The sequence below is a fragment of the Oncorhynchus keta genome, chromosome 25 (genome assembly GCF_023373465.1).
Source record: "Oncorhynchus keta strain PuntledgeMale-10-30-2019 chromosome 25, Oket_V2, whole genome shotgun sequence".
Lineage (NCBI taxonomy): Eukaryota > Metazoa > Chordata > Actinopteri > Salmoniformes > Salmonidae > Oncorhynchus > Oncorhynchus keta.
This window is the reverse complement of record NC_068445.1, coordinates 38,859,811-38,876,912: the sequence shown is the minus strand read 5'-3', so window position 1 is coordinate 38,876,912 and position 17,102 is coordinate 38,859,811. Positions and strand designations below refer to the sequence as shown.

The window sequence follows — 17,102 nt, the reverse complement described above, 5'->3', positions numbered from 1 at the left end:
TCCCCACTGTACCCCCTCTTCTAGCAGTCAGCTATCCCCACTGTACCCCTCTTCCAGCAGAGTCAGCTATCCCCACTGTACCCCCTTTCCAGCATGGTCAGCTATCCCCACTGTACCCCCTCTTCTAGCAGTCAGCTATCCCCACTGTACCCCCTCTTCCAGCATGGTCAGCTATCCCCACTGTACCCCCTCTTTCAGCAGAGTCAGCTATCCCCCCTGTACCCCCTCTTCCAGCAGAGTCAGCTATCCCCACTGTACCCCCTCTTCCAGCATGGTCAACTATCCCCACTGTACCCCCTCTTCCAGCAGAGTCAGCTATCCCCACTGTACCCCCTCTTCTAGCAGAGTCAGCTATCCCCACTGTACCCCCTCTTCTAGCAGAGTCAGCTATCCCCACTGTACCCCCTCTTCTAGCATGTCAGCTATCCCCACTGTACCCCCTCTTCCAGCAGTCAGCTATCCCCACTGTACCCCCTCTTCTAGCATGGTCAGCTATCCCCACTGTACCCCCTCTTCTAGCATGTCAGCTATCCCCACTGTACCCCCTCTTCTAGCAGTCAGCTATCCCCACTGTACCCCCTCTTCTAGCAGTCAGCTATCCCCACTGTACCCCCTCTTCTAGCATGGTCAGCTATCCCCACTGTACCCCCTCTTCCAGCAGAGTCAGCTATCCCCACTGTACCCCCTCTTCCAGCAGAGTCAGCTATCCCCACTGTACCCCCTCTTCCAGCATGGTCAGCTAATCCCCACTGTACCCCCTCTTCTAGCAGTCAGCTATCCCCACTGTACCCCCTCTTCCAGCAGAGTCAGCTATCCCCACTGTACCCCCTCTTCCAGCATGGTCAGCTATCCCCACTGTACCCCCTCTTCTAGCAGTCAGCTATCCCCACTGTACCCCCTCTTCCAGCATGGTCAGCTATCCCCACTGTACCCCCTCTTCCAGCAGAGTCAGCTATCCCCCCTGTACCCCCTCTTCCAGCAGAGTCAGCTATCCCCACTGTACCCCCTCTTCTAGCATGGTCAGCTATCCCCACTGTACCCCCTCTTCCAGCATGGTCAGCTATCCCCACTGTACCCCCTCTTCTAGCATGGTCAGCTATCCCCACTGTACCCCCTCTTCCAGCAGAGTCAGCTATCCCCACTGTACCCCCTCTTCCAGCAGAGTCAGCTATCCCCCCTGTACCCCCTCTTCCAGCATGGTCAGCTATCCCCACTGTACCCCCTCTTCTAGCATGGTCAGCTATCCCCCTGTACCCCCTCTTCCAGCATGGTCAGCTATCCCCCCTGTACCCCCTCTTCCAGCAGAGTCAGCTATCCCCACTGTACCCCCTCTTCTAGCATGGTCAGCTATCCCCCCTGTACCCCCTCTTCCAGCATGGTCAGCTATCCCCCCTGTACCCCCTCTTCCAGCATGGTCAGCTATCCCCCTGTACTCCCTCTTCCAGCATGGTCAGCTATCCCCCCTGTACCCCCTCTTCTAGCATGGTCAGCTATCCCCACTGTACCCCCTCTTCTAGCATGGTCAGCTATCCCCCCTGTACCCCCTCTTCCAGCATGGTCAGCTATCCCCACTGTACCCCCTCTTCCAGCAGAGTCAGCTATCCCCACTGTACCCCCTCTTCCAGCAGAGTCAGCTATCCCCACTGTACCCCCTCTTCCAGCTGAGTCAGCTATCCCCACTGTACCCCCTCTTCCAGCATGTCAGCTATCCCCACTGTACCCCCTCTTCCAGCAGAGTCAGCTATCCCCACTGTACCCCCTCTTCCAGCAGAGTCAGCTATCCCCACTGTACCCCCTCTTCCAGCAGAGTCAGCTATCCCCACTGTACCCCCTCTTCCAGCAGAGTCAGCTATCCCCCCTGTACCCCCTCTTCTAGCATGGTCAGCTATCCCCACTGTACCCCTCTTCCAGCAGAGTCAGCTATCCCCCTGTACCCCCTCTTCCAGCAGAGTCAGCTATCCCCCTGTACCCCCTCTTCCAGCAGAGTCAGCTATCCCCCTGTACCCCCTCTTCCAGCAGAGTCAGCTATCCCCCTGTACCCCTCTTCCAGCAGAGTCAGCTATCCCCCTGTACCCCCTCTTCCAGCAGAGTCAGCTATCCCCCCTGTACCCCCTCTTCCAGCATGGTCAGCTATCCCCACTGTACCCCCTCTTCCAGCAGAGTCAGCTATCCCCACTGTACCCCCTCTTCCAGCATGGTCAGCTATCCCCACTGTACCCCCTCTTCCAGCAGAGTCAGCTATCCCCACTGTACCCCCTCTTCCAGCAGAGTCAGCTATCCCCACTGTACCCCCTCTTCCAGCAGAGTCAGCTATCCCCCCTGTACCCCCTCTTCTAGCATGGTCAGCTATCCCCACTGTACCCCCTCTTCCAGCAGAGTCAGCTATTCCCACTGTACCCCCTCTTCCAGCAGAGTCAGCTATCCCCCCTGTACCCCCTCTTCCAGCAGAGTCAGCTATCCCCCCTGTACCCCCTCTTCCAGCAGAGTCAGCTATCCCCCCTGTACCCCCTCTTCCAGCATGGTCAGCTATCCCCCCTGTACCCCCTCTTCCAGCATGGTCAGCTATCCCCCCTGTACCCCCTCTTCCAGCATGGTCAGCTATCCCCACTGTACCCCCTCTTCCAGCATGGCACGATGTCATTATTGGTCTGTCTGACTGCAATGTCTGTGTGTTTCTGCAAAGTGTGTTGTGTGTGTGTGTGTGTGTGTGTGTGTGTGTGTGTGTGTACACACTGTAACAGAGTTAGGGACAGAGATCAAAGAAGACGACAGAGATGTCAGAAGCTGTGCTGTTGGAGAGGACTAGGACCATGTGGAGGAAGGGGCATAGAGATGATGTGACTGTACCCCCTCTTGGGCTCAATAGGACTGAGAGAGAGGTCCCTTTTTATATGGATTAACTGTTGGTTTTCTTCTCACTTTTATATAAAAAGATCATCATCGTTTCAGATATAGACAGGTCGTAGCTAGGTACAGATGCCTACAGGGAGAGGTGTGTGTGTGTGTGTGTGTGTCCTCCGCCTTGCTGTTTCCTGGTCTGCTCTGTCTCCACTGTAAAGCCACACCACTCAGGGAGACTCAAACAAACAGATAGAAGCACCAACAACAACCGCATGTGTCGTAACCCCCCAACCATTAACTAACGGCAACTATACAGCTAAAGACCAATCAGAACAAAGCATGTCAAAGAGGAAACTAATATATGTTATAAATATGTAATATTACTATATTGAAAAAGAAAATGCTATTTATTTAATTCCATGTGTGGCGAGAGAGGGGGGATAGTGTCTGTTGGTTTGTATTTTTGGATATTCGTGTCAAGGTGTATAGTAGATTAGTGGTCTTTATGAGTTTCCTCAGGCTTCTATGGGGAAGGTGTAAGACAGATAGTGTTTTAGCTCGGGGCTTCTCCTTTTCCCCCAAAGATGCCAATGGATTCATCAGGGATGGACCACCAGTGTGTGTTGTAAGACAATCAATGTGATGATGATGATGATGATGATGATGATGATGATGATGATGATGATGATGATGAATGTGACATGTGTAGGGTACATTACTATAACGGGGACTGTGAGCCCTTTCCTGCTTTCAGATGGACTGGGGACTGGGGAATGGGGACTGGGGTGAGAGGTCCCGGTCTAAGATTTTGGGGTGGAAAAACTGAAAGGTTTGTTTCTGTCTGTGTGACCAAGTGACAATCGGAACAGTAACCTAATTAGAAAAATGCCTCCTGTCCTGACAGATATACCTATATATATATATATATATATATGTATATATGTATATATATGTATATATGTGTATGTGTGTGTTTGTGTTTATAATTGACTATTTATTTTGCATAAAATTCAAGTTGTATATTTTTGAGATTTTTTTTTTTTTTCGTTTTTTTTTCGCATTGTAAATTTTGTTGTCTGTGTTTTATAATCTAGCATTTTCATTGAGAATATTGTCATTATCACGATGAGATTCCTTTTAAATGTAGCAGTTGAACGCGGTGGTTGACAGCCAGTCCAGTGCACAGTGAATCCGTTTTACGCTTTGGTCTTCTAGACCCATCTCATCAGTCCTAAATCATATCTTATATTTCCCAGACCTGTCCTGCACATTTGCCCATGTATCAATCTATTGAATAACACTGTGACATTATCATTTTACCAAGTCTATAGTAGTTGTCCAAATTAACAGCATTTTTATACCAAATAATCAATTAATCTTTCCTCTCAATTTGATATTAAATGTTTTACATACAAAGCACAGTACCACTGCAGGTTCCACAAAAAGGACACAGTCACCAAAGGGATATATTCTCTGAAGTAATATCTTTGTGCTGGACTGGTATGGGCCAACCCTCAACTCCTTTAAAACAAGTGTTCACATTGATCATGGAACCAGAACTGGGCTGGACTCTCCTGAAGGGGAATGATCAAGCACTTTTTTTCTACAACATTATTTTTCATTTTTAATAGTTGGGAGGTGGTGTAGTTATGAATCCAAAAGGATGTGGATGAATTCTGTGGAGAAAAAAATAAATAAAAATCTCTTTTTTTTTTTCTTTTTTAAAAATAAATTGGAATGATTCAGGGTTAAAATGTTATGTTGAACTGTACGCCTTGTTCAGAGCAAATGTGACTCTGATTGGTCTAGACAGACACAGGGAATATTAAAGATGACTTCAAATATATGTTTCCCTGTGACATCAATGCATGATTTAAGAGTATTCTTCTTTTTTTTTTTTGCACACTCGTTGTGGATGTAAAAGCATAGGATTGATGTAAACATTGGCAAAAGGGAGTTTCCACCATGTGCTAAATCCATGCAAGAGAGTACGCAAGTGCACACTTGTGGAGAATTGTAGAAGGATAGGATTTGGTCTGACAGTAGCTCTCCAGGAACAGGGTTGGAGTGGAAACCTACAGGACAGTAACTCTCCAGGAACAGGGTTGGGGTGGAAACCTACAGGACAGTACCTCTCTAGGAACAGGGTTGGGGTGGAAACCTACTGGACAGTAACTCTCCAGGAACAGGGTTGGAGTGGAAACCTACAGGACAGTAGCTCTCCAGTAACAGGGTTGGAGTGAAAACCTACAGTAACAGGGTTGGAGTGGAAACCTACAGGACAGTAGCTCTCCAGGAACAGGGTTGGAGTGGAAACCTACAGGGTAGCTCTCCAGGAACAGGGTTGGAGTGAAAACCTACAGGCCAGTAACTCTCTAGGAACAGGGTTGGAGTGGAAACCTACAGGGTAGCTCTCCAGGAACAGGGTTGGAGTGAAAACCTACAGGCCAGTAACTCTCCAGGAACAGGGTTGGAGTGGAAACCTACAGGACAGTAGCTCTCCAGTAACAGGGTTGGAGTGGAAACCTACAGGAACAGGGTTGGAGTGGAAACCTGCAGGACAGTAGCTCTCCAGTAACAGGGTTGGAGAGCTCTACCCCAGAGTGATACTGTCATCTGTGTGGAAGGACCACTAGAGGGCAGGCTGGGCTCATGGATAGTAGCCCAACAAAGCATGGGAGACAAGGTAACCAGAGTCAATTAAGCACAGCTGACGGTACTAATGAGATACTCTCCTTCCCCTATAAAAGAGAGAATGGAACCAGCAGAGAGGGGGAAAACTATCTCTGGAAGATGGCCACCGAGAGAGAGAAGCTGTGCTGAATGAACCACGAAGATGGTGACAAACCCGTGATTTATGTTTGTTGTAGTTTAAAGATTATCCTATTGTGTTCTTGTTTCATCTGGAGAAGAAGATGTGTGTTTTTTCCTTGGAGGATTTTTCATTGCTTATGTTAGAATGTTTTTGTTGACAAAATACCCTCAATAGAGAACTGTGTTCAATCAGAAAAACCTACTCCTGACTCGTTTATTCCACCTTCCCGCTTTAGAGTGACGCCTAATTACTTGGTACGCTCACATTGGTGGAGGATGCGGGTATTAGGTGGACGAGTGACACAAGGATAAGTGAGTAAATTAATATTCTTCCAGAAGACCCGGAGGAACCATTCAAGAACGATGGATAACGCCCTACTACAACAATTGATCACGGCACAGCAGACAACCATAGAACTCCTGCAACAACAGCTGAGTCGACGAGAAGAACCTACAGTTAGGCCAAGAGCGGCTGCTCACGCCATCTTACCTCGTCTCTCCAAGGAGGATGATATTGAGGCCTTTCTCATGACCTTACTTACCCTATCCTAGGTATTCCTTGAAGAGGTGGGGTTTCAGGTGTCTCCGGAAGGTGGTGATTGACTCCGCTGTCCTGGCGTCGAAAGGACGGCCACCTTGGAAGAGTGGCCGCCCACAGAATGGGCTAGCGCATTAGCTCCTCTTTTGACCGGGGTGGCTCAGGAAGCCTATTTTGACCTGGATTCCCACGAAGCTGCGGACTATGGGCGACTCAAAACCGAGATCCTGTCCCGGTACCAGCTGACTGCCAGAGATAGGGCTGTAAAGTTCCATCAATGGACCTATACAGCTGATCATCCCGTCCGTGCCCAGATCTTCGCCTTAATACGACTGACAAAACAGTGGCTAGAACCTGGAAAGGGAGTAGGACATGTGATAGAGACTCTCGTAGTGGACAAGATATTGAGAGAATTACCCAGTGACTTAAAAAGGGTTGTGGGGCAAGCCAACCCGTTGTCAGCCGACGACATAGCCCAGGCGGTGGAAACATATCGGTCTACAGGGGAGTTGTTAAAAAGTGACAAGGAGGAACGGAAGGAGTCTTCCAATCCCGTACCACGACTCACCCCGGCGCGCCCGCCACCGAAACGTCCAAGCCCCCCCCGGAGGTGGGAGAAGTCAGCCACCACACAGCCGGGTCGGTGTTATAAGTGTCAGTCTCCCAACCATTATGCCCCACAATGTTCTAGCAAGGATGAGCCCATGGTCACGGAGTCGTCACTGCCTATCCCCACACATCCCGTTTTGAGGGGGCAGGATCAACACTGTTGGTTAGCAGAGATAGCCCCAGCCTCAGAGATTCCGGTGCGAGTTGAAGGACAAGATGTGGTAGCTATTCTCGACTCGGGAAGTATGGTTACGTTAGTAGAGGAGCGGATGGTGACCTCCGCCACACTGCTACCAGACAAAGTAGCTGTATCCTGTATCCATGGAGACACCCACTATTACCCCACTGTGAATCTGCCTATTCTCACTCCAAAAGGAAGGTGTACAGTCAGGGCAGGGAAAGTGCCCCAGCTGAAGGTGCCATTATTGATCGGGAGAGACTGTCCCCTATATAAGGAGCTTCGGCAGATGACGTTATGCACGGGAAGAAGGGGGACAGGAAAGAAGAGAATCTCCAAGCCCGAGGTAGTAGTACTACAAGGAGACGTAGCCGCGTCCTCGTCCTCTACAGCAGAGGAAGAAATAGCGACCCAACGTTTACGACAGATATTCCAGGAAACCACCGATGAAGACACCTGTGAAGGGTTATACACAACGCAGGAAGGAAGGAGCAACCAGGCACTAAGGGATATATTTGAAGCTCCATCCGAGGAGGGAACCTGGAAGGGATTCTCCTCGGTCTCCCTGATGGGGATGTGGAACAACCTCCACATCCCTCTACTGAGGTTGACCTGCCCCAGGAATTAAAGGGACAGTTCGGCACCTCGCAGCATAGAGACCCAGACCTAAGGGAGGCCATGAGGAAGGTGAAGGTGATCGACGGAAGGAACGTCGACGGATCAGGTGAGCCCCCTCTTCCTTACTATGCAATCAGGCGGGGTCTCTTATACTGGGTCGTACGACGAAGGGGGAAAACCAGGAATTACTAATGGTGCCTAGACCATACAGGGATACAGTTCTACAGTTAGCCCATTCCCACGTCCTAGGAGGACACCTGGCACGAGACAAGACGATTGACAGAATCATGCAGAGATTCTATTGGCCCCGTGTCACCCGAGATGTGGCCAGGTATTGTAAGACGTGTGATCAATGTCAACGTACAGCCCCACGGCCACACCTACGTAACCCATTGATTCCTCTCCCCATCATAGAGACTCCCTATTGAACGCATAGCTATGGACCTCGTAGGACCCCTCCCAAAATCCGCCAGAGGACACGAGTACATCCTAGTGGTTATAGATTATGCTACCAAGTTCCCGGAGGCCATACCCCTACGTAACATGTCGTCAAAGGGAATTGCCAAGGAGTTATTCCTGATGTTCTCTCGTGTGGGCCTTCCCAAGACTATCTTAACCGATCAAGGAACCCCGTTCATGTCCCGGTTGATGAAGGACTTGTGTCGGTTATATCAGGTTCAACAGATACGTACAAGCATATTCCACCCTCAAACAGATGGGTTGTGTGAACGCTTGAACAAAACAATTAAAATCATGTTGAGAAGAGTGGTGTCCCGAGACGGGAAAAACTGGGACATGCTTCTCCCACACTTAATGTTTGCCCTGCGAGAAGTACCCCAGGCATCCACTGGATTCTCTCCGTTTGAATTGCTCTATGGCAGACCCTGTCGAGGAATCCTCGACTTAGCCAAGGAGACCTGGGAGACCCAACCATGCCCCTTTCGATCTACAATAGAACATGTTACCCTGATGAGAGACCGCCTGTCAGCAGTGTGGCCCATAGTCAAGGAGCATATGGAGAAGGCCCAAAGGACCCAAGGCCGGGCCTATGATAAATCTGCGACCCCCCGTGAGTTCACCGTGGGAGAGAAAGTGATGGTGCTTGTGCCCACGGCCGAACATCGCTTGCTGGCGCAGTGGAGGGGGCCCTACGAGGTAATGAAAAGGGTCTCACCGGTCAATTACCTCATCAAGCAACCTGACAGGAGGAAGAAGGTCCAACTCTATCACATAAACCTGCTGAAGACGTACCATGGACGAGAGGAGGAGGTGGCTTTGATGGCCCTGGAGGGCAAAGAAAAAAAAAGGCTCTACCAGAGGTGCGCCGTGGCCAAACTCTCCTACCGGAGCAGTCAAGACAGCTAGACAAGCTGATTATGAACTTTGGTCGAATATTCTCTCCATTCCCAGGACAAACAGATGTCCTGTTCCACCATATCCACACTGAACCCGGCAAGAAAGTGCATATCCGCCCTTACAGGATTCCTGAGGCTCGCCGAGTCATCGCTAAGAAAGAGGTGAGGGAGATGTTGAGGATGGGCGTGATCGAGCCCTCGACGAGCGAGTGGTCCAGTCCCATAGTCCTGGTCCCCAAAGCCGATGGTAGTATGAGACTCTGCAACGACTTTAGGGGCGTGAATGCCATCTCTACATTCGATGCGTACCCCATGCCCCGCGTGGATGAACTCTTGGAGCGCTTAGGAAAGGCCAAGTTCATCACTACCCTGGATTTGACGAAGGGATATTGGCAAGTGCCGGTGGCTCCGGAGGATCGCCCAAAGACTGCCTTCGCCACCCCAGAGGGGCTTTTCCAGTATGTGAGGATGCCCTTCGGACTGCACGGAGCTGCTGCAACCTTCAACGCCTCATGGATGCCATTCTACGGCCCCATCAAGAGTATGCAGCGGCGTACATAGACGATGTGGTCATCCACAGCGAGGACTGGGATAGTCACCTCCTGCGATTACGGGCGGTGCTCGTGAGTTTGGAAGCCACAGGGTTGACAGCCAATCCAAATAAATGCTGCCTGGGCCTGTCCGAGCGGAATACCTGGGGTATACCGTGGGGAATGGGAAAATACGCCCGCAGGCAGAGAAGACCAGGGCAATTCGTGACTGGCCTCGACCCCGGACCAAGCGAGACGTTCGGGCCTTCTTAGGGATAACAGGATATTATCGCCGTTTTATCCCGGGATATGCAACCATTGCCAACCCCCTCACAAACCTCATCAGGAAAAACCTGCCAAACCAGGTAGAGTGGAAAGAAGAGACGGAAGAGGCCTTTCAATTGTTAAAAGATGGCCTGTGTTCCGATCCCGTTCTACAGGCTCCGGACTTCTCACAAGAGTTCATTGTGCAGGTCGACGCCTCGGATACAGGGCTTGGAGCCGTACTAGCTCAGGGTGAAGGTGAAGCAGAGAAGCCGATTCTCTTCATTAGTAGGAAACTCAGCGATCGGGAACAGAGGTATGCGACCGTAGAGAAAGAGGCCTTAGCCATCAAGTGGGCCCTCGATTATCTCCGGTACTACCTACTGGGTCGGAGGTTTGCATTAGTTACTGACCATGCGCCCCTCACGTGGATGGCTGGTAAGAGAAACAATAACAACAGAATAGCCAGATGGTTTTTGTCTTTACAACCGTTCTCTTTCCATGTCATCCACAGGGCCGGATCGAGGAACGGGAATGCAGACGCGCTGTCCCGACCCGCGACCAAGACGGTGCGTCTGGCGCCCGACCCTCCGGTTCGGTCCTGGGGGGGAAGGTATGTGGAAGGACCACTAGAGGGCAGGCTGGGCTCATGGATAGTAGCCCAACAAAGCATGGGAGACAAGGTAACCAGAGTCAATTAAGCACAGCTGACGGTACTAATGAGATACTCTCCTTCCCCTATAAAAGAGAGAATGGAACCAGCAGAGAGGGGGAAAACTATCTCTGGAAGATGGCCACCGAGAGAGAGAAGCTGTGCTGAATGAACCACGAAGATGGTGACAAACCCGTGATTTATGTTTGTTGTAGTTTAAAGATTATCCTATTGTGTTCTTGTTTCATCTGGAGAAGAAGATGTGTGTTTTTTCCTTGGAGGATTTTTCATTGCTTATGTTAGAATGTTTTTGTTGACAAAATACCCTCAATAGAGAACCGTGTTCAATCAGAAAAACCTACTCCTGACTCGTTTATTCCACCTTCCCGCTTTAGAGTGACGCCTAATTACTTGGTACGCTCACATCTGTTTAAACTGAGTAATGGTCATGAGTTGTATCACATAAATTCCCCTGCAGGGTTCTAACTTTCTAGGAACTCTAGGAACTAGGAACTGTGAAATTACCTTTGCACGCAATATCATCTGGGACGTATTCATTACGCTGATTCTGTTGCTCAACGCTTCTTATATGGAAGCCAATGGAACAAAACTGAGAGTCCTAGCTGAATTTGTCCAATAGAAACTCTTGTTTGGACTAATGATTTCACCCCTATAGTGGCCCTTACTTCAATTCTAATGACTTTTCAATATCACCTGGGATAACAGGAAACAACAGAACTCTTAAGGTTGTGTCCTAACTACAATGTTTAAAAAAAAAATAAAGTTATGTATTAATATCAATGGGCCGGTTTATCAGACAGATTTAGGACTCTGTTCAATCTGTAAAGCTGAAGCGTTACGGATTGCACCATAGAAATGTAAAGGTCATTTTAAATTCAGCCGCCATACAGTGCATTCGTAAAGTATTGATTGATTAAATTGTATTTTTTCCTCGTCAATCTACACACAATACCCCATAATGAAATCAGACCCTTTACTCTGTACTTTGTCGAAGCACCTTTGGCAGTGATTACAGGCTTGAGTCTTCTTGGGTATGACGCTATAAGCTCGGCACACTTGTATTTGGGGAGTTTCTCCTGTTCTTCTCTGCAGATCCTCTCAAGCTCTGTCAGGTTAGATGGGGAGCGTCGCTGCACAGCTATTTTCAGGTTTCTCCAGAGATGTTTGTTTGGGTTCAAGTTTGGACTCTGGCTGGGCCACTCAAGGACATTCAAAGACTTGTCCCGAAGCAACTCCTGCGTTTTCTTGTCTGTGAGCTTGGGTTGTTGTCCTGTTGGAAGGTGAACCTTCGCCCCAGTCTGAGGTCCTGAGCGCTCTAGAGCAGGTTTTCATCAAGTATCTCTCTGTACTTTGCTCCATTTTAGCTTTTCCTTGATCCTGACTGGTCTCCCAGTCCCTGCTGCTGAAAAACATCCCCACAGCATGATGCTGCCACCACCATGCTTCACCGTAGGGATGGTGCCAGGTTTCATCCAGATGTGAAAGTGGCATTCAGTTCAATCTTGGTTTCATCAGACCAGAAAATCTTGTCTTTAGGTGCCTTTTGTCAAACTCCAAGCGAGCTGTCATGTGCCTTTTTACTGAAGAGTGGTTTCTGTCTGGCCACTCTACAGAGATGGTTGTCCTTCTGTAATGTTTTCCCATCTCCACAGAGGAACTCTGGAGCTCTGTCAGAGTGACCATCGGGTACTTGGTCATCTTCTTAACCAAGACCCTTCTCACCTGATTGCTCAGTTCGGCCGGACGGCCAGCTCTAAGAAGAGTCTTGGTGGTTCCAAACTTTTTTCATTTAAGAATGATGGAGGTCACTGTCTTCTTGGGGACCTTCAATGCTGTAGACATTTTTTGTTACCCTTCCCCAGATCTGTGCCTCGACACAATCCTGTCTCTGAGCTCTACGGACAATACCTTTGACCTCATGGCTTGGTTTTTGCTCAGACATACACTGTCAACTGTGGGACCTTATATAGACAGGTGTGTGCCTTTCCAAATCATGTCCAATCAATTGAATTTCCTACAGGTGGACTCCAAGTCGTAGAATCATCTCAATGATGATCAATGGAAACAGTATGCAAATGAGCTCAATTTCGATTCCCATAGCATAGTGTCTGAATACATATTTCTGTTTTTAATTTTTAATACATTTGCAAACATTTTGAAAAACCTGTTTTTGCTTTGTCATTATGGGGTATTGGGTGTAGATTGAGGAGAAAAAAAATATTTTATCAATTTTAGAATAAAGCTGTAACCTAATGAAAAAAGTAAGGGTCTGAATACTTTCCGAATTTAAAGTCAAACTATATGTAGCAACTAAAAATTATAGTTTTAAGTTAGGATTCACCCCTTAGAAAAAAAGGGACAAACCTTTTACCCTCTGTAGTAGAACTAGTTATTGTTCTGGGTAGAACCCTTCCACGGGGTGGCAGGGTAGCCTAGTGGTTAGAGTGTTGGACTAGTAACCGGAAGGTTGCAAGTTCAACCCCCCGAGCTGACAAAGTACAAATCTGTCGTTCTGCACCTGAACAGGCAGTTAACCCACTGGCCGTCATTGAAAATAAGAATTTGTTCTTAACTGACTTGCCTGGTTAAATAAAGGTCAAATAAAAATAAAACCTACAGAACCCTTTTAGAGTTTAGCCAGCCAGTACTCTCATCTGTTGTGGACTTTAAATCAAACCGTATAGTCAGTCACTCTCAAGAAGACTTACCTTCACACACTCCACCAGAAAATACTTTATTCTTTTCATTCCAGGTCTTTACAGATCCTCCCGTCTCCCTTCAGAAAGCAGATCAACCGTGGATTGTTTTAGTTTTCTATCTATCTGGGTTTGTAGAGATTGCTATGTAATGTCCTAAATGGTACCCTCTTCCCTATATAGTGTGCTACTTTTGACAAGTGCCCTCTGGGAATGGGGTGCCATTGGGGACACAACACGTGTGTCCTCAAGACTCTTGTTAATGTACATGTTGACTTGTGTCCAGTCCACCCCCAACCTGACCCCACCCCAAAGTGTACATGGTTTGGGTTCAGTATGCGCATGGTCGCTTATTTTTGTACCCCAGAACACCGTCAGTAATCGCGGTAAAGCAATCGTGATCATTATTGTCTTTATGGGGTGAGCCGATGGAGTGACTTGTTTATGAATTGGCTGAAACATGTAGTCTGGTCCCCGGTCTGTTTGTGCTTTCATTGTCCTGCTAATGTTTGATATGACAAGTAATTAACCTGTTAGCACAAATCAATCTGGGGCCAGGTTATAAAAACGTAAGTCCTCTGTTTTCTCTGGTACGCTTTAATGTAAATAATCATGTGTACATATTGTTTTATAATTACTGTCTTAGCGTGTTTTGAAGATGAAGAATGTTAATAAACCTGATTATTTTTCTGATTTTACTTTTTATTTAGTCCTGATTTCTTCTCAAATGACTACGATCGAAAGTGTGTATTCTTTTTTTTTTAAGTTACGTAGCGTAAAATCAACGTCAATTTCTGCTTGATATTTAACTGACGTTTGCCTTTTCGGTCCTGCTTTCTGTTCAGTTGTCTCATCAAAAGCCTTTACTTTTCATTTTAGCATGTTTTAATGATACACTGTGAGTATGAACCCCCCTAATGTTTGAATTACACACTATGAATATGAACCTGCTTGACCAATTGATGAGGAATGATGTCATGAGTTGTATCATACATGGTATGTGACATGGGCTAAAGCCATTCAGATTTTAAAGTAATATTACACTTACGAACACGCTATGCAGACACATCGATCACTGACTACCACAACTTCTTCAAACATGAATGAGGTGTCATTGTGTGACAATCTGTGGTCTCTTTTTGTGTATTCTTTTTTTCTGTTGTCAGAAATGGCATGGCCTGTAAACCGATACGTGTGTGTAAAATCAGGAAGTGAAATTCAAAGATTAAGAGCTAACGCGCGGTAGTGCCTGTCAAATATCATCTTGAGAAATACGTGACATGTTTCCAAAGATGTTGCATCACTGGGAATTCTGTTCCTTGTTCGGTTCTAGAATTTTAAAGGAGGTGGGGAAATAATAGATTAAGTTCATTGTGACTTAACAATATGACGAGCCGAGATGATAAAAGGAACTATCTCACATCTGAAAGTCCTCGAAATGTAAGCAGGCTTTACATCACAGGATATTTTGATTGACGATATTAAGAAATTATAGAATAGAATCAAAACTTCTTTCATTTCACCTGAGGAAACAACATGCTCACTCTCCATTTAGCTCTATGACCTCGGACGTCTTCAGAAATTAAGTTTCATTTCCGAGGACTTTAGGAAGAAAGGTTGTGATTTAAACATTCAGTAGATGCAGTGGTGTAGTGCAATTTGTATGTTTTTAATGATGTCAATTTCTCAATCAAAGTTTGTACCGACAGATGTAGCCTATTGAATATTGTGGAATAGGCCCACATACAGTGGGGCAAAAAAGTACTCAGTCAGCCACCAATTGTGCAAGTTCTCCCACTTAAAAAGATGAGAGAGGCCTGTAATTCATCATAGGTACACTTCAACTATGACAGACAAAATGAGGAAAGAAAATCCAGAAAATCACATTGTAGGATTTTTAATGAATTTATTTGCAAATTATGGTGGAAAATAAGTATTTGGTCACCTACAAACAAGCAAGATTTCAGGCTCTCACAGACCTGTAACGTCTTCTTTAAGAGGCTCCTCTGTCCTCCACTCGTTACCTGTATTAATGGCACCTGTTTGAACTTGTTATCAGTATAAAATACACCTGTCCACAACCTCAAACAGTCACACTCCAAACTCCACTTTGGCCAAGACCAAAGAGCTGTCAAAGGACACCAGAAACCAAATTGTAGACCTGCACCAGGCTGGGAAGACTGAATCTGCAATAGGTAAGCAGCTTGGTTTGAATAAATCAACTGTGGGAGCAATTATTAGGAAATGAAAGACATACAAGACCACTTATAATCTCCCTCGATCTGGGGCTCCATGCAAGATTTCACCCCGTGGGGTCAAAATGATCACAAGAACGGTGAGCAAAAATCCCACACGGGGGGACCTAGTGAATGACCTGCAGAGAGCTGGGACCAAAGTAACAAAGCCTACCATCAGTAACACACTATGCCGCCAGGGATTCAAATCCTGCAGTGCCAGACGTGTCCCCCTGCTTAAGCCAGTACATGTCCAGGCCCATCTGAAGTTTGCTAGAGAGCATTTGGATGATCCAGAAGAAGATTGGGAGAATGTCATATGGTCAGATGAAACCAAAATAGAACTTTTTGGTAAAAACTCAACTCGTCGTGTTTGGAGGACAAAGAATGCTGAGTTGCATCCAAAGGACACCATACCTACTGTGAAGCATGGGGGTGGAAACATCATGCTTTGGGGCTGTTATTCTGCAAAGGGACCAGGACGACTGATCCGTGTAAAGGAAAGAATGAATGGGGACATGTATCGTGAGATTTTGAGTGAAAACCTCCTTCCATCAGCAAGGGCATTGAAGATGAAACGTGGCTTTCAGCATGACAATGATCCCAAACACACAGCCCGGGCAATGAAGGAGGGGCTTCGTAAGAAGCATTTCAAGGTCCTGGAGTGGACTAGCCAGTAAAAACAAAGGGTATATAACAAAGTATTGAGAAACTTTTGTTATTGACCAAATACTTAGTTTCCACCACAATTTGCAAATAAATTCATTAAAAATCCTACAATGTGATTTTTCTGGATTTTTTTCTCTCTCATTTTTTTGTCATAGTTGAAGTGTACCAATGATGAAAATTACAGGCCTCTCTCATATTTTTAATTGGGAGAACTTGCACAATTGGTGGCTGACTAAATACTTTTTTGCCCCACTGTATATTGTTAGAAGGACATTTTTCTATTTTTGAATACCCTCAAAAACCAAAATAGGCATACCTAATTTCAAAATAAGCCATCGCTGTTGATCATGAATGATAATATCAGAAAGTGAAATTCCAATGTTAAGAGCGAAAGCAGGGTAGTCAAGTATCATCTTGAGAAATCCTTGACGTGTTCCCACACGTTGCAACACTGGGAATTCCTTTGCTGATCCGGTTCTGTAAGATCCACAACAGCGAAAGACCCAGGATGCGTCCGAAATGGAGCCCTATTCCCTACGTAGTGAACAAATGTTTTATTCGACCAGGGTTCATATTCCTCTATACGCCCAGGTCAAAAGTAGCGTGTTGTACAGGGAATAGGATTGGCATTTCAGACACACCCCAGATATACATTGGGATGGTTCTGGGCTGTAGTCAACATTCTAATGCCATGTGTTTCACCCAGTTTACAGGGCTGATTAGGATTGATTTACTGTTACACCACTTTTATTTTTCAGAGTACAGTAGTTATTCTTTCCAGGTTTTATTGAGCCAAACACAATATACTAGAATAATACTTGTTTTGTGGTATATTATTGAACATACTGACCGGATATTAAGCATAGCTCCATAGGGAGCCTACATATTATAGACATAGTCCTGATATTTTAGTGAATTGGGGAGATTCCCCTGAACGAGTCTTAACAATGTCTAACACCTTATTGGCAAGGGTAAAGGCTAATATAGTAGTAGGAAGTTGGACACAGCCCAAGAGTCTGCTTGTCTATACTGGAAATCTATCCAGCTGGCAGATTCTAGACTCTCGTGACATCATACAGGAAG

At 46.7% G+C, this 17,102-nt stretch overlaps 1 protein-coding gene across 3 annotated transcripts; it reads left to right on the top strand.

Annotated features, from left to right (window-relative positions):
- Window positions 1-92: 92 nt before the first annotated feature.
- Window positions 93-4,685, top strand: LOC127911766 (sialidase-like). Of its 3 annotated transcripts, none has more exons than XR_008079310.1 (2): window positions 93-522; window positions 949-1,897. XR_008079310.1 is itself a non-coding variant. In XM_052479294.1 (2 exons), exons 1-2 carry the CDS (start codon window positions 164-166, stop codon window positions 2,654-2,656), a joined length of 927 nt encoding a protein of 308 aa, XP_052335254.1. In that variant the 5' UTR covers window positions 93-163; the 3' UTR covers window positions 2,657-4,685. The 3 variants fall into 3 exon arrangements, 1 of the variants encoding a protein (XP_052335254.1); XR_008079309.1 differs by having other exon boundaries at window positions 771-1,897; XM_052479294.1 differs by lacking the exon at window positions 949-1,897 and adding an exon at window positions 2,089-4,685.
- The last annotated feature ends 12,417 nt before the right edge of the window (window positions 4,686-17,102 follow it).

Bases quoted from the DNA above. Each gene is read 5' to 3' on its own strand.
- LOC127911766 (XM_052479294.1), top strand. From the start codon at position 164: ATGGTCAGCTATCCCCACTGTACCCCCTCTTTCAGCAGAGTCAGCTAT. The intron at 523-2,088 runs GTCAGCTATCCC...CTCTTCCAGCAG, and splicing joins TGTACCCCCTCTTCTAGCAT to AGTCAGCTATCCCCCCTGTA.